Here is a 27,602-nt window from a genome sequence, read left to right as displayed (position 1 = left end):
AGTGGGTGTGGGCTACAAAAGGCAGCAAAGAGATGCAGATAAACTGTAGGAGAAAACCTTGTCCACGATCCTCAGCTGGCCTAGAACAAGTAGAATAAAACAGGACCTGTCATTGGGGAGAGCCCCAGACCACTGCCCACCATGGCAAAGGCCATGGGCACCCAGCCCCCGAGCCCCCTGAACTCCCCTGCTCTTCCTGGGGAGAAGGCAGTGTTGTGTGACAGCCACCAGTCTCAGGAATTTCCAACATCTCTAATGCTGACAAGCCCAGAGCTGAGCAGACACTACTCTACAGGGGCGCCCCCTTCTCCAGGTGGGCAACTGACTCCAAGAGGGCAGTGAGGAGCCAACGAAGAAAGGAGGCAGATTAAAAAACAAAGAACAAAAACAAAAACCCCCACAAATAACATGAAATGATTTCTAAACATTTTTATTTCAAATCTCTTCACCCCTCCCCAAAAAGACATGGGTCGGTACAGCAATCATAAAAAGGAGATACAAACACCAGAGTCAAATGTCTCCCGCACTGACACTTACAAAAACCGGGAATTGTACACAAGGGTTCCAAACAGGACCTGCAGCAGCTACTAACGGCCCTTTATGAGTCAAACATGCCTATTAATACAGTATGTACAGACACCCCATTCTAGAACTAAGCTACAGGGACTTCCTAGCACCCATCCCCACAACCCCCAGAAAAATACCAAAACACACCCAAAGTGCATTTGTTTTGTTTATATCAAAACATCTTTCCCTTTCCCCACCCACCCACAGACCCTCCCGCCCCATTAAAGATTGGCCTGCAAGTCTATTTTAACCATTTAGTAATTTTTTATAGTTTATGAAAATAAATTATACAGCAACTATCTTAATAAATTAAGCACAAAAAAGGAGAGGGAAACCAAACGGGAAGACAAAAGCCAGGCCACACTTTGGCTTGGAGGAGGCAGGGTGGCCAAGAGGACAGAGGAGGCTGCAGGCAGGTGGGTGGGCTCCCCTCTGGTGAAGATCCCACTGCCCTGAGCCTAGAATGATAACCCCTCCACTCAGCTTCTTCAAAACAACCAAAATCGTACAGCAATGGCTGTGTAGTGGGCAGCACCGCTTCTGGCATCCCAGCAACTGGCCCCTAGGACAAGGATCTGCGACGAATGGCAAGGGGCAGGACCCTGCTGAAGGTCAGCATCAGAGGTGGGAAGTTGTCACGGCCACCCTGCTCCTGCAGAGCTGGTGGGGGCTGAGGATGTAGTGGTGTGCCGGGCTGAGTGGATTCTGGTGGAGGGTATCCAAGTCTTCCTCCATCTGCAGGGGTAACTTCGATCACAGTCTAGCTGCAACCAGACACACTCACCCACCCCAGCTGGCTGTTCTGTGCCCACTCCTGATGCCTCTTGGTACTGTGGAGGAGGAGGAAGGAGAGAAGGGAGACATTCTAGACACCTTCTAAAACTTGCTCAAGATGAAATGGGAGTGAAGGCATGTCATAAACTCAGCATGCAGGACTGGCTTCCTGGGAGGTAGATGGAGCGGGAAGGGCTAGGAGCAGGTGTAGAGAGGATAGGTGGGAAGACAGCAGGAAATGGGGAGACACCCACCAGGAAGGTCAGGAAGCAGTGAAAAGAACAAAGACATATGCAATCTGCACGTAAAGAAAGGTCTTTCTAGGGCAGATAAGAAAGTCAGCATTTTCAATACAACTCATGATTTTCTAACTGCAGGACGCAGTCCCCAGTGCCTGCTTCTAGGGTTCAACCCTCACCTCACTGCTCCCAAACTTGGCACTCCTTCTTCGCAAGGCCTCCTGTCTTTCTTGCTGCAAATGAAGGCTCCAGTGTCAAAACAGGGTATTTTGTGGGGACTTGCAGCCTTGACCTTTGTGGTCTAATAATCCTATAGCTATCATTCATAGTAGGTGGTGGGGTACACTTTCTTTTCTTTTTTTTTTTGCTCTTTTTCTTTTTTTTTTTTAATAAAAAAAAAAGTTTTTACTCCCCAGGAGCAAATAAATCATTTTGAACTACTGATAAACACTGCTGCAGTGAAAAGAAAGATGGCTACATGTATGCAATAGCACAAATTCAGTGTAAGAACAGCTGTGTTGACGGTCAGAGATAAAAATCACTTACCCATCCCCCCTTCCCACAAAACAAACCAAGAGGATTCCCATAGGGAAAATGTCTAACTCAAAAGCTCCTCCCTTACACACAGGGGGCATGGCATTCTCTTAAAAAGTGAAAAACAAATGTCAGGTCTCCCCGCCAATGGAGATGCTCTCAACACTCCAACTGGTGGCAAGACTTTTGCAAACGAACAAAGACACACACACACACACACACACACACACACACACACACACACACACACACACACACACACACCCTGACTTTCACATGTCTGCCCAACAGTCACAGAACTGTATCCCAGAGCCTAGTCCTTTAACTTCAGGGCTCAAAGCTAAGGGAGATGCCGCAGGGAAGGAAAGGATGCAACCCAACGAAAGAGTGCCTCCCTTTTTCACATCCCACTGGGCTGAGAGGACTTCAATCGGGCATGCTTCTGGGAGCCCAGTGTGAGGGCAGAGAGGGCTGGCACTCCAGGGTACTTCCGGGCCTATCCAGTCTCTCACAGCTGGATCTGGGAACTCTAACCATGCCCCCACCCCATCCTGCTCCAGTTTTTCCAGGATGTGCCCTGGAGGGTTATGTACAGCTATTTTCTTATTATTCCCAACCCCAACAAGGTGCCCCAGTGAAAAGGAGGGAAGAAGCAAGGAACAGGAACTATGGAGGCAAGCTTCCCACCAAGCCTTTTCTCTCAGAAGGCTGCCGCTGCCCCCACAGTTTCTATACTGTGGTGTCATATTCACTTTATCCAGGCAACCAGGCCAAGGTCAAGGCCCAAGGATGCCAACTCTATTAAGAGCCAGCTTCGCCTCCAGCACAGAACCTTCACCTCCAGTAAGAGCAGCCAGTAGCAGTAGCATTACTAGTACACACGTATTCACACCTGCCTCAAGAATGGTTACAGTGACCAGTCAGAGGTCCGTGAGAGCTACCCGTGCGGGCCGAGGGCACTGACACCACTTGTTCACAATTCAGAATTCATCAACATGTTCCTGGAAGTGACAGCCTTGTCCAGACTTATAAGCATGTGCCCCCTCTCCATACCGGATTTGTTGGCACACCCAGCAGGACAGCCGAGAGTGAAGGCCGAGAGTAGTCCCTGGCCCTGCTGCCCCCATTCCTGGCGCTCTGCTGATGCTCTGCCCACTACACCTCAGACAGCTGCCCTTTCTCCAGCCTGACCCAACTGGTTCCACACAAAGCCATCCACACAGGTACCCAACGGCCATGACCAATGGATACTGCCTCCTTTCATACAAGCCTGTTCTACAGCCCACTCCATGGACAAGGCTCAACACTCCTGCCTGGAAGAGGAACAAGAGATGGCAGGTGCTGAACTTGGCTCCTGCCTCAGCTGGCTGGTTCTGATCCGAGTGTACGAGTTGCACAGTAGAAACCCCAGAGCCACAGAGGTGCAGAGCTCTGCCTCCCTGCCTGGCAGAGGTGACAGAAGGGAGTCCCTGGTGATGAGCAGGAGCCTGGGGACCTCTGGCTTCAGGTTCCACCTCATCACCACAAATTTTTCACCTCCAGACCTGTCTGACACCCAGGAAGTTTCAGTCTAACCACTGCACCAAAAAAGAAGTCTTGAATGGTGTTGCCATAATAGGGGCGATGCACTGTGCAGTATGTCTCATGAACACATTGCGTCTCTCTAATCTCACCGTCCTGCCCTCACCAGCATCCCAAAGCTTGCACAGACCATCTGGTTCACCCTGATCTCATTTACTCTCAACAGAGGTCCTGGGTTCTGCACCACAGTGAGTTGTTCTACAAGTGCTTCATGCGTGGCACTTATCTGAAAACTCCCAGAGACCAGGCATCACGTCTTCTGCCTCTTACATCTTCCACTGTATCTAGTCCACAGCCAGGCAAGCACACGTTAAAAAATAATGCTAGCTTTATAGATAGCCAAAATTCCAGATAGTTGCACATCAGCCTTTTGAGGATCTCAATAGCTTCAGGCTCCAGGTAGCATTTTCTGTAAGAAGCTGAGTCATTTGTTTAATCCAGAGACAGAACTGGTGAGTTCAAAGAGGACTAATGAGATAGTCTCATTAAGCCAAATTGTGGAATTACAATGTTTCTTAGCTGGCAAACCACAGCGGAAGCCAAGGATAGAAAAGATGCTACAGGATAGATGCCAGGTGGCCAGCCACCTCTCAATAGTCAGCGAATGACATGAGGTGCCCAACACTCAGTTAGAAGAGGGAGACCAGCCAATTCGTGCAGGACCTCAGGCAGAGGCCAAGGCCTTCAGATGAGACAGATCTATAAACAGCCAAGACATGAGGGCCTCTACCCAGCCATCAGGAAACCACAAACCTGACAGGACTGTGCCGAGATAAGACAGATACAAACGTGGGAACCCAAGACAGTCTCACAGAAGTGTAAAAGACCCCACAGCCCACCGGTCACATCTCAACAGTATAGTTCTCCCCAGAGAGCAACGACCTCACACTTGTAACTGTATGCTCCAGCCATGGGCAGCTACAGAAACAAGTAGATGGCCAGAAAGTCCTGGTACTGTGGCCCCTCTCTGGCATGTCCACCTGAAAGAGCAGCAGCTATCACATCAGTTCTGACAGATTCCCCAATGAATGAAGGGAACAGGATGTGACACAGGAAGTCTGCATTCCTAACATGGACAAAAGCCTCCCTTGCTTCTTCGTCCCAGAACAACAGTGCTCAATCTAAAAACACGTAATACTCTCTTCCTCTGAATTTAGGAAGCTCGTGAAGGCCGACCTCAGCGCTTTCTCTAGGAAGAGCCCAACTACAGTACAATACCTTTGCTTCTCCCCTTTCTCTGCACTCCCTTTCGTGGCTGACAGAGGTGACACTGCCTCCCAGGCTGTGGTGCACTTTGCCACTAGGATTCTGGATGCATGTGCCATCAACCTCAGCAGCCCACAGCTGGAGCTCTGCATTGCTCAGGCGACACAGGAATGTTATCCTGACCAGAGTTAAGGGCAGTTATCCCAGAAGGGGCTGCTGATGAAGGAATAGGGTTAGCTTTAGATCAAACAGCTTAAGGAATTAAGTAAAACAACACCAATATAGCTTCCATGAGCAGTAATTCTGAAATTAGGTTCCTAAACCTTGTAGAAAAAGGACAAGGAGTCACTACTTTCCCCAGAGAAGACCATCTGTCAGTTTTTGTCCAATCATCCTTTCTTCACGACTGGTCACACTTTTTTCTCTCCTGCCGAAGCCACCTGTGGCAGAAGAGCAAATTGTCCTGCTTCCTCTCCATCTTCGAGGTCCCTGCAGAAGACTCAAGTCAGCCTCCAGCCGCAGCTGAATGGCTGCACCCTCTCCTCCCACCCCTTCTCTGGACCTGCTCACTCCTTACATCACCTCCGATTCAATGAGCACAAATCCCAGCTGCCTTTAAAGCGAATTTCCCATACTGAGAAATAAAAATATCAAAAGCAGAACTCATTTCTAGGAAAACAAAACAAAACAAACAAAACAACAACAACAAAAAAACACTCAGTACTGAACAGTGTTGAGACTTCTTCCAGTTTTGCAAGGAGCTCATCCAGTCCCAGGACACCACAGGGGTGGATGTGACAGTGGAGCCCCAACTCAAGTGACAGTGTGTGCTTCTTCCAAGCCCTAGGGCTGCAAAGGGAAACCAAGTCTATGCACAGAAAATCCCAGCCCTTCCTATTGCATTTTGCTTGTCCTTACTCTTCTTTTCATGTTAACTTCATCTGGTTCTTCAAAACTGGAGCTTGGCAACCAAAAACCTAAGTAAAAGGGGAGGGGGAAAACATTAGCACAGTTGAACAGCACAGGACCACGATGCAGTGAAAGAACAGTGAGCTGCTGGAGCTGGAGAAGCTGGCCCACAGTCCTGGAGCCCAGATGGGCAGATACAGCTACTGTGTGCTACCCACAATGGCGCAATGGCCTCATCAGGGAGTTCTGCCCCGTCTACAACTTGGAGGACAGATTCAGGTCCTAAAGAAACACAAATGGACCCTACCACATTGCCTAAACTGCCTTACCTTGGCCTCTTTTCTACCAACTTCCTCCCAAGACCCACCTACTAAAGAGGGACTAAGAGGAGACTAATTCCTGAATTAATCCCTGTGAGCCCAGCCCTAGGTGCCGGCAACTTCCTTCAGAGCACTGAAGACTACAAAGGATCACAACAGCCAGTGCAGCTCCCCCTTGTGACCTGAGACAGCACTGCTCTGTGCCCTAACCCCAGCTTCCTGGCATGACAGCTCCCAGATCCAGCAGGCCAGGAACAACTCCTAAATTACACCGGCCTGACCAACAGGAAGTCACAAAGGCACTCCACTTGGGAAGTGTGACATTTCTCTTCTTAAGGGGCTCCAGGGTCCCCACCTGGAGCAAGAAGAGCATTATGCTTGTTCTTTGCCACAGCCAACAATCCTAAATCACAGCACAAAGGGACCCTTGGTGAGGTCTGTCCAAATCTTTGCCAGTAAAGGACTGCAGCCAACACACATGACAGGTTGTAAGCCTCTGGCCCGCATCTGACCACACTGCACCCCTGCCCTTTGCAGCCTGGGCCTGGTGTTTCTCAGTCCTCTTTCCCAGAATGTTCTGCCCCCAAGATCCTCCTGTGGTTGTGTTCTTATAACATCTCAGCTGAAATGTCACCTCTATCTACCCTTGAGCAATACCAATTCACTCATCATTAAATTTCAGTTTTATTTTATTTTCCATCAACACATACAGCTACCTGGAATTCACCTTCCCATGTTTTTATGCACTGGCAGTATTTCTTCTCAACAAAGAAATCATCACTAGTGAGAACAGGCCTCTGACTGTCTCACTTGGTACTCGGTTCCCAACTCACGCTGGTACTCAACCAACAAATTTACTGAATGAAAACTCTTGAGGAAAACTGGATTATTTTAGGGATTCTCCTTTTAAAATGTTCGTCTGGAGGGTGGGCTCGTTTTCAAGCACAGCTAACACAGATCTGCTCAAACACAAGGGTCCTGTTGACCGCACATCAGTCAGCAGGGCAGACGGACCTGCCTGCTTCCCTCCCCTCTAGCTTCCCACTCTAACCTCAACTGCCAAGCCAGAACGCAGAGAACTGTTCCCAGACAGGAAGATGTTTTAGGTGCCACTTTCAGACCCAGGATTTGCATAGTTGGTGGCATACTCGAGCCTGGACATGCAGTCCAGAATCCTTAAAATTAAAAATAAAATTCCACAGTCTCACAGTGTCACTTTATAGCCACTCGCCTTCATTCCTCTTCCTTCATCACTCCTTATCAGCTTGGCTCACACACCTTCCCTAACAGCATAGATCAGGGGCTTCCAGAGCCCAGAAGACAGTCACGGCCAGGCTCAGCTGAGCCATGGGACACGGACTGCAGCTGTCACTCTCTCCCACTGGGAAGACGGCAGGCAGGCGGAAGGCATCAAAGCCTCCTCTTCACCGTAAGGTCGCTGGTGCCACGGGATTTTTCCTCGTGTTTTGTGTGGCGATAGGGCTGAGGAAGAGAGGCCAGAGGAGAAGCAGCCTTCAGGGCTTAAAAACACCACCAGACTGACAGGGGAGAGGGGGCCAGTTCACAGGGCTATGGCCACCGGAGTACAAGTTCTCACTGGCAGCCAGCACCACCAAGTCATGGCTCATTGTAACCATGTTTCCCGTTTGCCTTGACCTTTCAACCTTCAATTCAACACAACTGGAAAGACCCCTGGACCCTGCCACACTAACTTGTACTCCAGGACATTTTATGGAAAAATAAATGAGTACAACACAGTGCAGAACTTAGCTGATTTATTCTCCTGAACAATTTACTTTGTCCTGGCCAAAAGGGAACTCTAAAGAGAAAAAAAGAGGCTGTTTTCCTCATCCTCTCATTTTAAGTTCTCATGGTGGAGCAGGCACTGAGGTGCATGCCTACTGCCTCACAGATAGGTTCAATTCCCTCTGGTGAGATTTTCTTCTCCTCTGGTTTCCCTCTTGCTATTTCGTTTGTGCAATACGAGGGAGATCAGCCAAAGGAAGCATATGAGGAGGCTGCACCTGGCTGTGTGCATGTCCTCCTGCCTATTTACAGTAATTAGCCTGCACACTGCTTGGCAAATATTCTATCTTTCATGTCTGTCTGCTTTATTTCCAAGTAGGGCATGGACTCCACTACCAGATTTGGCAATTCTGTGGGCAGCTATCTGAGTGAAGGGGTGTCCACAGGGGAACATGAGGCAAAGCACATACCCTCAGTGGTGGCCAGGAGAGACCCCTTGCTACGTGGAGGGCTCCACCTCCTGTTTCTGTTTGGAAATGAGCTGCGCTTCCTTTAGCGACAGGTACACCTCCTCCTGAGGATCGTAGTAGTAGAACTTCCGGATGTAAGAGATCAGAGGTCTGCAGAAGACAAACGAGGGAGACACACAAGGTTATTTACACTATGCACAGAGGAAATCATTCCTTCATTTAGCCCTTCTTTTTGCCCTATATGGCTTAGACTATAGCAGAGACCGCTTAACTAATAAAATGCCCACTTTCTCACTTGTTCTAGTTCTGTCTCCCTCCCTCTTACCACTTGGTCTGCACTCTCTGTGGAGATCACAGAAGGCAGGCTAATGCACACACACCTTCCTCCCTTCTGGCTGCAATGTGACAGTGCTAGAGCTAGGTGCTAAGACACAGAAGTGAAAGAAGTGAAAGGAGCATGCCAGGCTCTGCCTGAGGGAGCAGCTTGCAAGTCTCACTGACATTTGGAGCCCACCCCCCTTCCAGCCCCAACCCAGCGACCCCCTTGTACTTAGGCAGTGGGAGATCCGGAATGTGGTCTATCCGGACAAGCTGTCGGATCCGGAATCTACAAAGGTGTTGGAGGGATTTGACATTGCTGAATCGGGACACTGGATAGAGCAGCTGGACTGGAGTTGGTGGCAATCCTTCAGGAATAAAAACAAAGGGACATATTCAGAGGGACTGTAACTTCCCTTAGCAAAAGAATCAGAAGTAGAAAAGATGCCTCTTTATAGCTTATGCATATGCTCTGTGCAAAAACCTTCCACAAAGGGCTGTTGCTTCCCAAAGTACCACTGCTGGGGACAGTGTGGCAGCACAGTGCTAAGCCACTGCCTACAGCACCACAGCGCTCCAGGCTGTCCCAGCTGATCTGCTTCCAAAGTCGCTCCCTACTAATGAATGCTCCTTGGAGAGCAGCAAACGACGGTCCAAGTACTTGGGCTTCTGCCACTCATGTGGGAGACCAGGACAGAGTTCTTGGTTCCTATGGGAAGTGAATCAGAGAATGAAAAATCTGTTTCTGTCATTATTTAAAAAAATTTTTTTAAAAAGCACTACTACCATGTACCAAACTCAAAGGACTCTATTCTGCCCTGTGGAGGGCCTGCCTTGCATCACTCTTTAAAAAAAGATTTATTTATTTTTATTGCAAAGTCAGATATACAGAGAAGAAAAGAGACAGAGAGGAAAGTCTTCACTCCCAAAGTGACCGTAACAGCTGGAGCTGAGCTGATCCGAAGCCAGGAGCCAGGAGCTTCTTCCAGGTCTCCCACGTGGGTGCAGGGTCTTAAAGTTATGGGCCATCCTCGACTGCTTTCCTAGGCCACAAGCAGAGAGCTGGATGGGAAGCGGGGCTGCTCGGATTAGAACCAGTGCCCCATATGGGATGCCGGCACATTCAAGGTGAGGACTTTAACCACTACGCTATTGTGCTGGTCCCCACCTAGCATCACTCTTAACAGCTGAGGCTTGCTCCTTAGAATAGCTCAATGACTAGTGCCAAGGTAGAGATTTCTGCCTCGTGCTAAGTGGTCAATCCCAGGCATGAGGCTCTCAGAGAAGGGCAAGAATCAAAAGCATTCCTGTTGGGAATATGAGATGCATCTCTAGCAGGACCCCAACAGTGAGGCCTCAGAAAGACTGCTCTGCTCCAAGGGGAAGGGGACTGCATTACTATTGCAAAGGTTTTTTAAGTGAAATAATGAAGTAACATCTGGCCACGCAGGGGCCTTCAGCTACCATTGTTCCAAAGTCTGAATAAACAGACTCCTTTCAGAATCTGTTAAGTTCGGGGGAAAAAAAAAGGAAAGAAAAGAAACAGAATCTGTTAAATTCGAATCCCTGTCTACTTCTTCCTCACCCCAATCTTCTAGTAAGGTCAAGCTCAGATAACACCTAGACATTTGCGGTAAGCAAGAGCCACAAACAATGACTTTGCCTTTTCTGTCCCAATCCTTCAAAGACAGGTCATTTTAGGTCCAGGGGAAAACAGTAATGAATACTAAAATCTGCTTTGCCTTCTCAACTTGATTCCAATTTTAACTACAAATACACATATCCTACTGTGGCATTCACCTTAATTCCTAGAAAGATAACTCCCACTAATAAGTAAGTTGATCTTCGGAATGTGGTTTCTACAAAGGCCAGCAAATCAACTGTTGATTTGATTACTGCTTTCTTTTCTCACAACAAAATGGTAGCAAATAAAGCACAAGTTTTGCGTTATCTGAACACAAGTTCGAGTCCTGCCGTTAGCATCTAATCAATCAGTTGTTACCTTCAGGTTAAATAATAATCTTTAAGCCTCAGTTCTCTCACTAGTAAGATGAAAATGTTTTTTTCCTTTTTTAAAACAAGATTCATTTATTTGAAAGACAAAGTAACAGAGAGACGGAGAAACAGAGATCTTCCATTAGCAGATTCACTATCCAAAATTGTGCCAACTCAGCCAGGACTGGGTCACACTGAAACCAGGAGCCAGGAATTCCATTCTTGGTCTCCCCAGTAATAGCAGGGGCCCAATTCCTTGGGTTACCTTCCACCGCTTTCTCAGGTGCATCAGCAAGGAGCTAGATCAGAAGTGGAACATCCAGGCCTCAAACCTGAGCTCTGATAGCAAATCCTGGTATCACAACTGGAGGTTCAATGCACTGCATCACATACCAGCCCTGCACCAATGCTAAACAGATTGATCTGCTATCCAACTTTGAGTTGCTTTGAGAAATTAGCGATTATTTTTTAAAATATGTATTTATTTTTATTGGAAAGGCAGATTTACAGAGAGAAGGAGATACAGAAAAGATATTTTATCCACTGGTTCACTTCCTCCGTGGCCGCAAAAGTCAGAACTAAGCTGATCCAAAGCCAGGAGCCAGTAGCTTCTTTAGGTCTCCCACACGCGTGCAGCCTCCCAAGGCTTTGGGCCGTCCTTGACTACTTTCCCAGGCTACAAGTAGGAAGCTGGATGGGAAGTGAAGCTGCCAGAATTAGAACTGACACCTATCTGGGATCCCAGCACATGCAAGGTAAGGTCTTTAGCTGCTAGGCTACCACTTTAGGCCCCAAAACTAGAATTTTTTTTTTAAAAGGTCCTCGAGGCAGGCATTTGGGACTAGGATGCTATATGTACTTCTGTTTGGTACACAGTACCAGCTCCTGACTCCAGCTTCAACTAAGGTAGACCCAGGAAGGCAACGCTGTGAAAGCTCAGGTAACTGGATTCCTGACTCCTGCAAGGGAGACTCAGGCTGAGCTCTGGTTCCCAGTCATGTCCCCTCAACCACCCCAACACCCCAAGGCCATTGTGGACACCTGGAGAGTAAATCTACTGAGATGGATGGGAGCTCTTTCTCTCTACTTCTCTAATTAGTTAATGAGGAGACAAGAGGGGAGGAGAGGGAAGGAAGGGGAGAGGAAGAGAGAACGTGGAGAAGAGGGGAGGGGAGTTGACAATTGTAAGGCAAACACTAAATGAAGTGAGAAGTCATACAGTTCACACCCTGTCATGCCTTATTCAAATCACTATGATTCTAAAACACATTGCTGTCACCTGCCTCCACCCTGTTCCTGATGCTCTGCCTGAGGCTTCCCTGCAACTCCTACTTACTTGGTAGGGTACCTTGGCTCCCTATTTAAGAATCTTAATTCTGATTCAAAGGGAAGCATGAAATTCTCATTTTGTTCTGTTTGTTCCCAAGAAATCCTTTACATTAATGTGTTGTCATTTTGCTTTATTCAATGACATGAAAGCAGACTCCTACAACTCTCCCCCTCCTTGAGTGCCCAGGAAGGCCGGCTGATGTCACCAGCAAGAATTGCTACAGCCCAGAGCTCCCACAAGGAGCTGTACACACGAAAAAAAATTTTGACAGGAGGTGTAGCACAACACGGGAAAAGCCATGGCAGATACTTCCTCACAGAGACAGCAGTTCCACTCAGCTTCCTTGACACTCAACACTGCCTTTCAGGCGAATACTCTTATCTCTCCTGTTCCCAAGGAGATGACCTGAGAGCTCTCACATCCGTGTCTCACACTTCAATGTTCTGTCTGGGTCAGTGCCATTCCAGAACACCTGAGTGGCAAAGGTTAACTTAATCCCATCAAAACAGGAGCAGGCCCAGTACCATAGCCTGATGACTAAAATCCTGACCTTGCATACGCCCGAATCCTGGTTATTCCACTTCCCATCCAGCTCCCTGCTTGTGGCCTGGGAAAGCAGTCGAGGACAGCCCAAAGCCTTAGGACCCTGCACCCACGTGGGAGACCTGGAAGAAGCTCCTGGCTTGCTTGGCTTCAGCCGTTGCAGCCACTTGGGGAGCAAACCAGCAGATGTAAGACCTTTCTCTCTGTAAATCTGACCTTTCAATAAATAAATAAATAAATAAATAAACATTAAAACAAAACAAAACCAGGAGCAGAACATACTTGTCCTTAACATGGTGAGGACTACCCCTACATTGTAGGCAGAATAGTTGCTTTAACAGCCAAGAAGAAAAAAGTGTGGCCTAGGAGGAAGTCAAGTATTCTACTTCCCTGGGTCACACCTAAGTTAAATATTTCATGCAACTACAGCCTTACCTGGAACTCTGGATCTCAGGAAATAGAGAAATTTCCCATTCTTGGAGTGCATGATGGCTCTCTTAATGAACTCCACAACTGACTGACAGCGATCTTCAAACTTGGGATGACACCACAGGCTGAAAGTTCCTGCCACAGAAGATTAAGAAACAGAAAGTTTAAACTTGAGAAAGACACTTGACACTGGCCTGAACATTTTAACAATGATTCCCGTTTTCAGGAGGGCAGTTTGTAGCAAGGCATCCAGAAGCCACTTATTCCTGCTTATTCCACAACTAATAAGAAAATAATACTTTCATTAAGACTTAAATTAGAGGCCTAGCACAATAACCTAAGTCCTCACCTTGCGTGCCTGGGATCCCATATGGGCACTGGTTTGTGTCTCAGATGCTCTACTTCCCTCCCAGCTCCCTGCTTTTGGCCTGCGAAAGTAGTGTCTACTTCTCTCTGTAAACCTGACTTTGCAACCACAACAAAAAAATATTTTTTTTAAGATTTATTTATTTTTTTATTACAAAGTCAGATATACAGAGAGAAGGAGAGAGAGAAATATCTTTCATCTGATGATTCACTCCCCAAGTGACCGCAATGGCCAATGCTACGCCAATGCAGAGCCAGGAGCCTCTTCCGGGTCTCCCACACGGCTGCAGGGTCCCAAGGCTTTGGGCCGTCCTTGACTGCTTTCCCAGGCCACAAGCAGGGAGTTGGATGGGAAGTGGAACAGTCAGGACATGAAATGGTGCCATATGGGATCCCAGTGGCTGCAAGACGAGGATGTAGCCAGTGAGCCATTGCACCAGGCCCCCCCATTCTTTTTTTTTTTTTTCAGGCCTCCTTATTCTTCTAGTGACTGAAAACAAGACCTATTATCAATGTTCAATCGACTCTATGAGATTTTTCCCATTTGCTATAATTCTATTCCCATACATCCTTTTGACGAAGATGTCAGAAAGCAAAGACAGAGAACCCGGACAGGCACATAGGCACCTCACAGGCCAGCATTCTTACCTCTGTAGTGCTCCATCCTAGTGTGGTGGGTGACGCCCTGGGACCGGAAGCTGAGGCTTAGGATGTAGCGAGGGTCAGAACTGTCTCGTACCAGGAAGGAACCATCTGGCTTTCCTTTCAGCTTCATCTCTGCATCTTCCCAGTTCATGGGCCCCCAGTACCAACCACACTACCAAAAATAAGAGGTAGCCAAGTATTAACAGAAAAAGGAGATAGCTTTCAGCACAATCTATCTTACTAGGAAGCACCCATCACCGCCAGTCTCCAAAGCATTTCAAGAGGTCAAATCCACTACAAGTATCTAAACCATTAGCAATGAACATCACACTCATTAAACTTTTTAATTCCCTAAAGTATTAGGAGAGTAATTCACAATTATATTACCAAGGGCCCAGCCAAGGAGAGAGGAGGGAACTGGGTCAGTTAATCTGTCAAAACCAGGCTAGGCTATGTCAACACTTCTCCACATCCTTCCTTTTTCATGTCCTACATCTACCCCTCAATTCAATTCTGCCCTTTCTCTTATGGAGTCACTACACTGTGTTGGCACTGTCAACAGGGTGGCAGAAAACTCCCCTTCTTCCAGACAGCCTGGGCAGGGCAGTGGGGAGTGGGAGGGGGTAGGCTGTGAGTCTAGCACCGCCTACCTTCTCTAGCTCTCGAAGGCTGGCTGCAAAGCTGCTCGAGTCAGGCCGGTAGAGGGGACAATGGAGGTGCTGGGGGGGCTGGCTGTGCAGGGATTCAGCTGCTCGGATGGGAGCAACCCGGGGAAACGCATCTGCAGAGTGAGAGTGGTGGTCACTGTTTATCCAAACTATTCCCAACAACAAGCAGACCCTCCCCGCCAAAAGAAATGCTAACTGAAGAGGGACAAAGCATTAGAAGCTAAGCTGGAAAGGGTGGAAGCCAAAGCAGTGGGAAAGAGCTGGATGGGCTGGAACAGAAAGCTGTGTGGGCTTGTGTAAGCTGTGAAGGATGGGTGGGGGCACTGCACCCCAGGAATGGAGTGGGGAGCTGCTCACTAACCTGACTAAGGTGACTACTTCAGGGGCTTCACCAGCCTAGAGCGATTCCAACTTCTCCCACCTCGAAGTGAAGTGCCGATAAAGCAGCCTTGGAAATAGCGATTCTCTTACTTGCCCAGGAAGTGTAAGGATTTTGCCAGGCAAGTAAAAAAGAATGTCGATTTCATTCATTTCATTCCTTGGGTACTGGAGGCTGGCAAAGCAGGTGTGGGCTAATAAATGCTTGGTACTTATTTATAAGGCTGCAGTAAATACTAAAAGCTTAGAAAAACCACAGAACTTTGAAAATCAGCAACATATTAAATCTTCACTAACCTAAACTAAGGTTATTTCTTAAATGATATCTACCCAAGGATTGCAAACTAGTCAACAGCAAAGAAATGAAAAATTCAAATCTTTTGTCCCTAATGTAACTCAGATTCACATTCATTAAAAAAAAAAAAAAAAAAAAAAAAAAAGGAAGAAGAAGAAAGGGAGATTTAGAAACACCAGTTCTCAGCCTATTTCCAAGAAGTTCTGGTCCAGCCAAGGGGAAAATATTTAAGCTTTCTCCTATATTGTTCTTTCCATGAAAAGATTTCTCCCATCCTTCAACTCTTACAAGTCTTGCTGCTAAACTAAGCTAACCTGGGGCATGGGGTGGAGGAGGCGGAGGTAGGGGGAAAGACTGCAAGGAAGACCCCATCGGAGCCACAAGGACAGACGTAGGCAGCGTCCCACTGATATCATCTAGAAGAGAGAACAAAAGCAAGAGGTTCAGAAATCCGAGCACAGAATGGGTGAGGTGAAGGCAGGAGAGGGAGAAAGACTGTAAGGCTATGCTCTGGGGCCTGCCCATACCCTCACCCCCACCTTCTGGGGTAACAACCATCTCCCTCTCCTCAGCTCTGCTTAGAAAGCAGAAGAGGAAGAATGAATATTCCTAATGCAGCCCGAGCAGTGGACTGAGGCCAGCTAAGTGTCAGTCTAGTATCTGGGCAATAACTATCACAGCATGCAGGTAACCACCCATCTCACTGCTAAGGGAGATGGCAGGGGTGCTGAGAAAGGAACCGGAAATAACTGTGTCATCATTCAAAACCATTCAGTTTGTTTAACTTCCTGGCAAAAAGTAAGTCTCCAGAGCTCCCCCTCCCTCTAAAACAAGAAGGCACACAGAGGAGGGGATTGTACCTAGGAGGCTGAGGCTTCTTCTTGGAGGAGGAGGGGGAGTTGGAGGGTGAGGAGAAGTCAAGCCCCGCTGAGAAATGTCCACGTCCACAAGCGACACCGTTTCACCTGAGGGATTCATGGAGCAAGCATGTTACAGAGGCACCTTGCCCATGCTAAGGCCAGAAGCACAAAGAGCTAGCAGGGAAGCAAAAGGGTAGTGGCTCTCAAGAAGCTCAAAACCAAATGCTCCCCAGGGCTGAAATCATCCCGAACACAAATTTAGAATTCTACCACTGCTCTGCCTTTTTACAGATCCAGTGTTCTTGATGACAAAAACATGGTAAGAACGGTGGCAAAGTCATCTAATTAATGCTGGTTCTGCCACTGGCACAGATCATAACCTTCTTTATCAAGTGGAAATATCTGTAAAATATCCAGTATTTCACAGACATGTGTATTAATTTCTGCCTTGGGGAGCAAGGCAAGTGGCTTGTTAGGCAAGACACAAAAAACCAGATGCCTGAAAAATGTAAGAATTGCATGTTAAGCTGGGTGCAGATACAGGTCCCATAGCAGCCCTAATTCTTCCTGGTTGGCTTTCTGGAGTACTCACCCATCTGCTCCTGACTGCTGCTGCTACTACTATGGCTAAAAATCTACTTACAGGCCTAAAACTCAACTACTTCCACAGTTAGCTAAAAGCCAGGTGAGCTGTTTTTTCAGTCTAGGTAGGGATGCCACTGATCTCTCCTACTTTGCAATAGGTAATCCAGTACTTTCTCTACCATATCTATTATTTCTTGCCATGTGATCCCTTCCTCTCCATTTGAGTCACTAGAAAATGAAGTGTATTTCTTTAAAAAAAAATTATTTGAAAAGCAGAGTTGCAGAGGCAGAAACAGAGAAAGCATAAACTTCCACCCACTGACTCATTCCTCAAATGGCTGGCCAGACTGGAGTTCAAATTAGGTCTCCCACACGAATGAAGGGGCCCTAGCACTCGGGCCATCCTTCGCTATCTTAACAGGCACATCAGCAGGGAGTTGGATCTGGAATTGAGCAGCCAGGACTTGAACCAATACAGCTTGTCCAAACCACTGTACCACAATGCCAGCCCATCAAGTGTATTTCATTAGCACAGGTTGACAGCCATGAGTAGGTTCGCTTGGCCAGTCTGATCCACAGGTCAAAACACAGGATTCCTCTAATTTACCTCTCAAAGCATAATTTCCAACACCCTTTCCATTTCAGGGCTGAATTATCCCCTTAGCAGTATTTTAGTAATTCTCACTTAAGAAAATGAGGTAACCAGAATCTCTGAAAGTCCAAGAGCTGGGTATCCAGAACCCATATACACAGCTTCTCTTATAAAGGTCTGGAACACCAAGATAAGCAGACTCTTCTCAATGTCATTAATGAAATTCTAAGATTGCACAACTTGGAATCTAACAGCCTTGCTAACCAGAACAATGCAATGGGCCCAGCACAGGTGTGCTCTCAGACATGTCAGACATGTAGACTGTAGATACAGCCTTCAAATAAAGGAAGTGACTCAAGGGAGCTAAAAACTGCCTTGAATCAGAAATTACAAAAGTGGGTGTTCCTTACTTAAGAACAAAGTCATAATTAAATAGACAGACATGCTGCCAACAGGGTAAGATTCAGTCCTGCACTTAGAGTAAAACCAGACCCCGCTGCACTCACACCACCTTCTTCACTAGATATCTGTTTAGGTACCATGATCTGACAGTTCACAGCAGTCCACACAACCAGGGGGAGCAGGTCCCACTGGCCTGCTTAATGTCTTCCCAAATGTCCATTTCCAAATCACAGTTCTTTTATCACCTTTTGGAGGATCCTAACAGGCAAAGGAATGTTACTCTGAAATTTCTTTTTTGAAGATTTACTTATTTGAAAGGCAGAGTGATAGAGAAGAGAGGGTGAGACAGATCTTCCATCCCCCCATTTTCCCCAAATGGCCACAAAAGTCCAGAGCTAGGCCAAGTCAAAGCCACAGACTCCATTCTGGCGTCCCACATGCGTGGCAGAGATAGAAGCCCTTGGGCCATCACACACTGCTTTCTCAAGAGCATTACTAGAAAGTTGGATGGAAAGGGGAGCAGACAGGACTGGAAGTGGCTTTCTTTTTTTTTTTTTTCTTTTTTTTTTTTTTTAAAGATTTATTTTTATTATTTTCTCATTGGAAAGGCGGATATACAGAGAGGAGAGACAGAGAGGAAGATCTTCCGTCCGATGATTCACTCCCCAAGTGAGCGCAACGGGCCGATACTATGCCGATCCGAAGCCAGGAGCCTCTTCCGGGTCTCCCACGCAGGTGCAGGGTCCCAAAGCCTTGGGCCGTCCTCGACTGCTTTCCCGGGCCACAGGCAGGGAGCTGGAAGGGAAGCGGGGCTGCCGGGATTAGAACCGGCGCCCATATGGGATCCCGGGCGTGCTAGGCGAGGACCTTAACCACTTGCGCCACCGCGCCGGGCCTGGAAGTGGCTTTCTAAAAAGGAATTCCATGTTCCTAGCAGCAGCTTAATTCACTGTGTCACAACACTGGTCCCAAGTTTGAGGTTTTTATAAAGCCTTCTCATTCACAAACTCCAAGTACTCAGTCTGAGACTAAGGAAGTATGGTGAAACCTTTCTTTTCCATAGCTTATGCAAGTGTAAGCTCCACATCTGACTGACATGCAGCTCTCCCTCCAACTAAGTTCTATTAAAGAAATAAGGCAGTTACCCATTCCCTTCCTAACAGCCTTCTTACTGTACCAACTATGCTCTCTGCTGCAAGAGCAGAGACTGAAATTAGATACAATAAAGAACTCTAACAGCTGCAAGAATTGTTGGCTCCTAAAATGAGTAAGAGAAGAGTTCATGTAATCTCTCTGCCCAAAGTCTTTAAAAATAGACCAGATAATCACAGATCACTTTTATTAGTTAGCACACAACCTCCCTTGGAAGCAGGGACAGGAACTGCATGACATCTATAGTCTTTTATGCACTGTGAGCCTATAATTCCTACTTTTAATGTATGTACGATGATCATCAACTGACTACTGCATAACTGTTAGGGTCACCCAATTACCAAGAAACAGTCTTTACCTCCAGTTATCATGCATCCAAAATTAAGGCCCATTCCAACCATAAAAACAGCATCGCCCTTAGCCCAGTGGACACTGAATGAAAAAAATTACTGCAGATATGCCTCAAGCTCCCTCTGCCACATAATCTACAAGCATAATATCCAACAGGTCTTAGGACACTGGCTTTCAGATCTCAGAATAAAGTAAATGACAGCATCCTCACCTGTAAACAGGGGGCTGAAGGAGACTGGAGAAAAGGCACTTTGGGTTCTTGTCAACCTGGGTTTCCTAGGTAGAAAAGAAAGAAAACAGAGAATAAAGAGGAGAAATGAACATATATTCATTGAAATCGTTACAACACTCAATTCCAGATGCAACGTGAAACAAATCTGGTCAGCCATTGTCAGCAACACTCCTGTAATAAAGTCTAACATTTGGGGGAGAATAAAACCATTAAGGCAATTCTTTTAATAGATTTGGCTACAGAATCTACCAGCCTACAAAGCAATAAGAAATTCCTTTGGATCTCTTTGCACATTAAAAAAAAGTAAAACATTTTGAGTGGCAATTAGCAAGACCATCTCAAAAGGCAGGAAGTCTTTTGATGCAGAGTTGATTTTTATCCGGGAGCCAAGAAAAAGGCTCCAGACCTGAGCAGCAGCCAGTGCAGGGAGAAGTGATTCTTCTGGCCCTGCGGCGGGAGGAGGAGGTCCCAGAGTGAGCCAGAGAAGGGATTCTGACCAGGGAACAGCATACAGGATGCACAGGAAATCTTCAGTCCTGGAAGATCTCTCATTTCTGCACACATGCCCCAAGGCATCAGTAAAAGCCATTGACTGATGAATCAATTCCTGACAAATGGGCTTCCCCAACCGTGGGCTCCCTCCCACCTGTCTCTGAGCTGCCAGTCACACAGCTCTTCCCATGGGGTTCCCAGAAACCAGCCTGAAAATCCAGACCTCCTTTTGGTTACACACCAAAGGTAAATTCACCCTGCACCAATTTCAGCAGGATTGTCATTTTTCAACAAGAACTCAAAAAGGGGCCCGGCACAATAGTGTAGAGGTTAAAGGCCTTGCCTTGAATGCCCTGGAATCCCATATGGGCACCTGTTCTAATCCTGGCAGCCCCGCTTCCCATCCAGCTCCCTGCCTGTGGCCCGGGAAAGCAGTAGAGGACGGTCCAAAGCTTTGGGACCCTGCACCTGTGTGGGAGACCTGGAAGAAGCTCCTGACTTCAGATTGGCTCAGCTCCAGCTGTAGGGTCACTTGGGGAGTGAATCAGTGGACAGAAGATCTTCCTCTCTGTCTCTCCTCCTCTCTGTATAACCACCTTTCCAACAAAAACAAAAATAAATCTTTATTAAAAAAAAAAAAAGAAGAAGAACTCAAAGAAATCCCAGAACTCAAAGATTCCAGGAAAGATTTGCCAGTTAGAAACACGCTAAGCTCAAAAAAGATTCCTGGATGACCCAACTGACTACAAGAACTCACTGAGGTGATGGAAATATGCATATGATGACAGCAAACAAAATAATACTGAGCAAATGAGTCTGTCAAAATTAACAGAACTGAACACTTAACAAAGGTAAATTTTGTGGCACAAAGGTTATACTTCAATAAACCAGACACTTAAAAAAAATCCCACCCCAGAATGGATTGCATCTAGACATTACACCTATAATTATAGCACTACAGTGCCTATTCCAGGCACTGTAGCTAGCTCACCTTCCAAAAATACTCTCATCCAAAAACTACACAGAACTACCAACAGAGGGGAAAAAACAAAATGCCAAATAAAAATTTCATCTAAGCACCTCAGAATCACGCTAAACAGAATTCCAAAACCATACCAGGCATACTTCACTCAGAGAGCTGCAACATCCATCACTGCCTGCTCCTGCCCCATCTTTCAAATTCCTTCTGCAAGCACCGCCATGCAGACTCCACGAGTCTGCAGATGATGCCACTGTGAACACCACCCCTAAAGCACACTCTGGAGCCAGAGCTACACGCGCGGCCCAAACACATGACGGCCCCCTGCTTATACAAGATGCTCATGACTGTCAAATAACCCAGAAGTCTCAAACAGAATATTAACGCCACTGGACATGAATTTTTATGACCATCAATGAGCTTTCAAGCTGATTTTTATTTGATAATTTGTAGGTAAAACATTAAACTCTGCAAGTAGAAAACTAAAGCGGTGGCCTTTCAAAAGGTTCACACCTCAGCCACTTGGCTGCTTGCCCCTTTTCAAAGGAAGCTGCCTTACGCTGCCATCTGCCCATGCCGAGGACGCGTCTCAGTGCCAAGCACTGAAGAATGGCAGTACCCAAATGCACACATCTTGTGGAGACCTTCTCATTTCAGCTCATCTTCTCCCCACCTCCGGCATTCTGAAGAAAAGAATCATAGTTTCTAGAATCCAGAAAAAATTAAAAAAAAAAATCAAATCTCAACCCAGGCAGAGCCATTTTAGAGTGCCAGGATGGTTTTTCTTGGCAAACAAGAGGGCTCATAGCTGGCAGCTAAGGGAGGTAAAAGGTATAAGAGAATGAAAAGCTAATATTCAACATGTATGCTTCCTTTTCTCTTCAGGGAGCTGCTGCCTAACAAAAAACCTAAAGCAATTTCTGTCTCAAGAACCCTAAGAGCATTCCAGTATCATTTATGAAATGACCAATATAGAAGACAGAAACAAGAAGCAAAGGAACAAGCACCATAGAAGCGCACACAGCAGTTACCTGGTGGAAGGGCAAAGGATGTCATCAGGACCCCCACTCCAAACCAGGTCTAAGGTATTAACAACATTCTCTATATTTGCTAAGTTTGGTAAATACTGTGGATCCAGACAGTTTTTAGCCTTCCACACTACATTTACATATGTACCATATCACATGTAGAATATCTATATACATGCACATCTACACTACATTTCCACAGTAGATCTCTCTCCAGATCACGCTGACAAGCATTAGGGTGGCAGTCACACCACTACAACTGTCAATGGCCACATGCACCCCAGACACACTGGGGGGCCAGCATACGGTGGGGGTAGTATTTGGTGAGTGGGCGGTGTCTCGGGTGACAGAGCAGGACACGGGCAGGCTTTATGAAACGTGTTCTTTGAGGTTAGCCACCCTTTGTGCCTTCAACACCATTACATGAGCTGTAGGTAACAGAGACAGAAAGCCTATGTCCATTTCTACCCTGAAAATCACCAAATAGATTACTAAGCAGCCTTCTGAGATAAAATCAGCTAAAAAGCATTATATACGACAGAACATTCAAATATTACCACTGGCCAGTTTCAAATTCCTTGAAATCTAAAATGTAGGATAATGAAATAATGCCTTCCCCTCTCTTGTCCCTACAACCCACCTACAGATGCTTGTCTTACAGTCTTTTCTGTGATATCTTCCAAAACTAGGATGTCCAAACATCAGGTTTTGCAGCCCCAGAGTACCTCTGCCCCGCTAAAGCGCATGGTGCCAATTCAGCCAGCCTGTGCCATTTCCAACACGTCATCAGCCAGTGTCTGTTCATGTGCTACAGGCACAAAAACCATGTGTTCATCTTTAGTTCCAATACACAGACATCTGTGCAGCAAGGTCAGATCCAAGATCCCTCCTAAACCAAGTGCAGCCCAAGGAGGGGTTTCCAGGGAAGAGCCAGGGGGCATAGTCCATAACCGAGAATCTCAGATGAGTTGCTGGCAAGAGCAATGTCAAGACGTGAAAGGTACAAGACTCCAACAGACAAGTTTCTAACCGCAAGAGCTCATTCTGAAAGAGAAATGCCAGCCATAATCACGTCTCTCACACACACACAGTTAAAAAGACCATGAATGTGGACCTAAAACCCAAACACAGCATCAGAGCTTCCCCACCACACAATAAAATCATTTTGTTCTCAGCTTGTCATGCCATGACTTGAAAAGCTCCTTCAGACCTGAAGAGCTAAGGAAACAAAAACAGGTTTCCCATGTTTCCCATGCCTGTCCACAACAGCAGGGCCCCAAGCTGATGCCGAGGCAACCTGCCTCTTCTCAGAACTGTATCCTTTTGCCCAGGTAGGAAAACCACTACAAAACTATTCTCCACTTCTCTGCCTCACAGCTGTGAAGACTGTAACAGCTTCAACTTTTAACTCAGTAAAAGCAAATCTTGAAAAGTGAACAAAGGTTCCCCTTTCTAATCAAGTAAGTACCATATTGTGAGATTCAGAAAGGTCAGCTCAAATGCCACTTCTCCCTAAATTCAGGGAAGACAATCAGCGCAACAAATGGGAAGCTGAGAAGGGACCTCCCCTGGTTTCCCTGAAATAGCGAAGTTCTTTCTATATTGCACCAAGGCCCACAGGCACCAAGCCCAGCTCTCTGCATCTCAACATATGTGTTTGAAGGCCTCGCCCGTTTCCCCAGAACAGAAACCTGATTAGCTGGTGAACCTATTTCTTATTTCACTTAAAACAGAGTCCTCTAAGTTAATCTGAACCACACTTAAAACTCCAGATAACCAGGCCAAGTCCCCTTGGCAGACTCTGAAACTCATCTGAAAGGAAGCAAAGTTTTGCTTAGTGTTAAAATATGACAACTGTTTAGACTTATTATAGGAAGCACTTTCTAGTTGATAGCCATGAGAAAGGCAGACATTGAGACAGGCAAAGACAATTATGCCCACAGGTACTGTAAATGCCTCAAATTACATCACAAGTCTGCAGAGGCCCATAATTAACTGCAACCAACAATGAGGAGGAAGGCATATACCCTTTGGCAAGACTGAAGCGTCTCACTGCTTCCAGGCCCCACCAATCAAAGCCAGAGACCCAGATAAAACAACCAAACTCAACCTTCCTCCCCACAGGACACACTTCTCAGGAGGCGCTGATCCACAGACATCTCATCGACCCTGGCAAGACTCACCAAGTTTCTCACAGCTGCAAGGCTGCCAGCAAGACTGGCACATAGCAAGCTGTGGGAAAGCTAACACGCAGCACCACACTCTAGGCAGAGAAAAAATTCACTAGTGCAATCTTCCCACTTCTTTCTCGGAAAGCACAGAATATTCCATCCGCATTTCTCCTGTCTTCACTCTATGCCAATCAGAACCGTCACCACCCTCCCATCCTTCAGATGGGGGAGGCCAGAGGAGACTCCATGGCCTCCCATCTCAGGGCTCATGCTGCCTCCAAACAGTAGTCACCCAAACATTCACACACAAACACCTGGTTCTTTCCCAATTCCTCAGAAAAAAGTCCTTGGACCAAAAAAGGTAATTCTCCTGTGGCCTGAACTAAGCTTCCTCGCCGAGCTGCAGCCCTATTTGCTCAGCGGCGGAAATCTGCACTGTGCTTCAGCTGAGGCTTGGTAGCAGAGCAGCCAGTGACCATGAAATTCTGCTTTCAAAGACAAAAAAATCCTATAATGTTATATGCCTTTTCCTCTTCCCAATCTGTCAGACGTACCAGCTAATTTCACACCACACCTCATAATTGGCTTCTCGGGAATCTTACACCAAGTCCTGGTCAATATAAAACAAAGGCAAGACAAGTCACAAGAAAACCAGCCTCCGAGCCCACGTCACTACCCACGGCTCCTGCAGCACCCTCGTTCCCGCTGACGACAATCTCCTCGGTGCTGGGAAGTGGGGCAGCGAGTGCAGAGCCTACCACAGAAACGCTGCTTCAGCTCCCAGCACGAGTTCCCTGGGAGGGCACACACTGGCTTTTTCAGGAGTCTGGGCTTGGCCTGATCCTTGCGATGAGCACAGTCAGCTGCTTCCAAAGGGCAGCGAAGCCCACTCCATCTCATGCTGCCCTTACGGCACCCGTGGCAAACTTCCCTTCAAGACAGAAGTCTGTGTATGAGTGGTTCCTAGGCCAGGCCCCTCCCCCTTTTTTTGTATATGACTTAAACTCTTGGGTCCCAGACACACATAGATTTTTCAAAAAATTCCCCCAGTGATTCTAGTGCTCAGTAAGCTGTCGACTTAGAGTCTACCTGCCCGAGCCTTCATGTGTTCCATCTCAAGAATCACACATATGAGCTCAACCAAGACTAACGTGAATCCTTCCAAGAATCCATCCAGAAACACAATCCCCAAAGGCAATTGCCACAAAGAAGGTCTCACTGCACGGAACAGAGGCAGATGCTTTTCCACAAGGATAAGACAGCTCTAACCCCCCAGACCAAAGGTCTGTCCATTTTCCAGAAATCACCAAGTCTAAACGTGGGATTTCACCAGCTGCCCTGGAATATCTGTACCACCGTCCACACCCCATGCAGATCTCAGAAAGGTGCTATCGGGAAAGCAAGGTTATGTTCCAACCTCACACACAGGGCTCAGTGCACAGGCTGCCGACTCCAGGGCATCACCAGACAGACAAGGAATCTTCCCACCCTCAATGAGGGCAAGCCTACGGGTGCACAACTTCCACGGGGCACTTGTATCAGGCCCATCGGGACTGTGATCTGAGGCCCGAGGCGGGGTCCTGGGAACTCAGAACCCAGAGCAAAGGGATCCAGAGGCAACAGCAGCTTTCCCCCTCCAAAGGGCCAAACATCTTTCTCCCAGCTGTAAGGGCAGATAGGCACCCCTCAAAAACCTTCAAGCCCCAGTGAGGGGATGGGGACATCTTCAACCAGCCCCTCAACCAGAGATGCTAACCAGCTGGCAAGTGTCAAAAGTGTGAAGTCTAACAGTCAAAGCTGCTGCCACAATAAGCTCGGACCTGAAGCAGATGCTGTCACCACCCCACCACTTAAAGTCCCAGGGAGACCTCCTTCCGAGGATCGCCTGTTAACCACTGCCAAGCTCACGGGTAGCAGCAGAATAGGGGAAAAAAGGGGGGGGGGGGGAGTGGGGGTGGCAGGCAATGAAACGCGAACAGGCGGCCTGCAGGGCAGCCCCCACCCTCCACTCCCGCGGCGACCTGGCCATCTCACCTCCCCGTATCCAGCTCCCGGCCCGCGGAGCCGCCCATGTCCGTGAGGCTCGCAGCTGAAGCAGCCAGCTCTCCAGAAGGCCTCTTGCCGCTCCCGTCGCCAGCGCCCGAGCCCCCGTTGCAGCTCTTGGTGCGAAAGAGGCGACTGAGGCGGATTTTGAAGGAGCCCTTCCGAGAAGGGCCGGCGAGCGGCCGGAGGGGCCCCGGAGGAGGCGGCGGCGGCGGAGGGAGAGCTTGCTGTGGCTGCTCCCCTCGACTCAGGCGCCCCGGAGGGACCAAGTCCTGCAGCGGGAAGGGCACGGGAGGTAATTCGGCAGCCGGGGGCTGCAGCAGCAACCGGCTGCCCCCTCCTCCTCCTCCGCGGCCCGGGCTGCTGAGCTCCTCTTCCGAGCAGCTGTTCGTCTCCAAGCTCTCGGCCTCCGATTCCAAGGCCTCCAGCACCAGCAGCGCGTCGCTCGTTTCCGTAGGATCCTCCCCGGCCTGCGGGGCGGTAGCAGGCGGCTGGGGCTGCGGAGGGGCCGCCTGCGGGGGACACGGACACGGGCAGCAACCCCCGGCGACTGTCTTGACCTCCGGCGCCGCCGGCTGCCCGAGCCCAAGAGCCGCGAGCTGTGCCTCGAGTCCAGCCACCGGGCCCCAGGTCCGCTCGAGCGCCAGTCCCGGCGGCAGGCCCTTGGGGTCCAGGGCACAGCGGTGCCGGGGACACAGCAGTTCTGAGGGTCCCGGCTCCGGAGCCGCCTCCGCGTCCTCCTCCTCAGGCGGCCGCCCCACGTTGCGGAACACCATCAGCTGCGGCGGTCGCGCACCCCGCGGGCCCGGCCGCGTGAGGAAGGGTGGCGGCGGAGGGCCATGGCCCGGAGGCGGCGGCGGCGGCAGCGGCGGGCCTGGCTCGGGGGCCGCCTCTCCATAACCGAGGAGGCGGCTCAGGACGCGGTAGGAAGCGGCCGCCGCCGCCGCCGCCTCGCCATCCCGGAGCTCGGCCCCCTGCATCGGGGAGAGGGAGGGAGCCGGGCTGGGGTGGGGACTAGGCCGAGCCCCGCCGGAGCCCCGCCCGCCGCGGCCCCCGGAGCGACAGCGCGAACGGCCGCCGCGGCCTCTGCCTCATAGAGGGAGGCGGGGGGCGCGCGGAGACCAGCGCCAGCCCAGGCCGCGCGCCGCCGCCGCAGACCGCCCCCGGCGCGCGTCACTTCCGGCAGGCGTGCCACGCCCCTTCCTCGGGGCGTGCTCGCTGGGGTCTCCACGGCGCGTGACGTGACGCGCGCCTCGCGCCGCCATTGGCTGTGGCATTGGTGGTCTCCGGCCTCGACCCCCGTTTTTCACTTCCTGGGCGGTGAGGCCCAGGCTGCCGCGATGGCCGCAGCGTGTTCACAAGTCCTCGGGGGCGGGGAGAGAACCCGCAGTGGCCTCCGCCG

General features: G+C 48.6%; 1 protein-coding gene across 1 annotated transcript; it reads right to left on the bottom strand.

The window, feature by feature from the left end:
* Positions 1-421: 421 nt before the first annotated feature.
* Positions 422-27,323, bottom strand: SOCS7 (suppressor of cytokine signaling 7). The gene is made up of 10 exons (XM_041000406.1): positions 26,192-27,323; positions 19,467-19,531; positions 16,174-16,278; positions 15,628-15,729; positions 14,623-14,753; positions 13,976-14,144; positions 12,968-13,096; positions 8,897-9,032; positions 8,347-8,496; positions 422-5,878 (listed from the first exon to the last, which is right to left on the bottom strand). Exons 1-9 carry the CDS (start codon positions 27,178-27,180, stop codon positions 8,376-8,378), a joined length of 1,947 nt encoding a protein of 648 aa, XP_040856340.1. The 5' UTR covers positions 27,181-27,323; the 3' UTR covers positions 422-5,878; positions 8,347-8,375.
* Between the last annotated feature and the right edge of the window lie 279 nt (positions 27,324-27,602).

The sequence above is a fragment of the Ochotona curzoniae genome, unplaced genomic scaffold, assembly GCF_017591425.1.
Source record: "Ochotona curzoniae isolate NIBS_2020 unplaced genomic scaffold, NIBS_Ocur_1.0 scaffold_2453, whole genome shotgun sequence".
Classification (NCBI taxonomy): Eukaryota; Metazoa; Chordata; class Mammalia; order Lagomorpha; family Ochotonidae; genus Ochotona; species Ochotona curzoniae.
The sequence above is the reverse complement of the archived record's forward strand: the minus strand, read 5'-3'. Positions and strand labels throughout refer to the sequence as shown.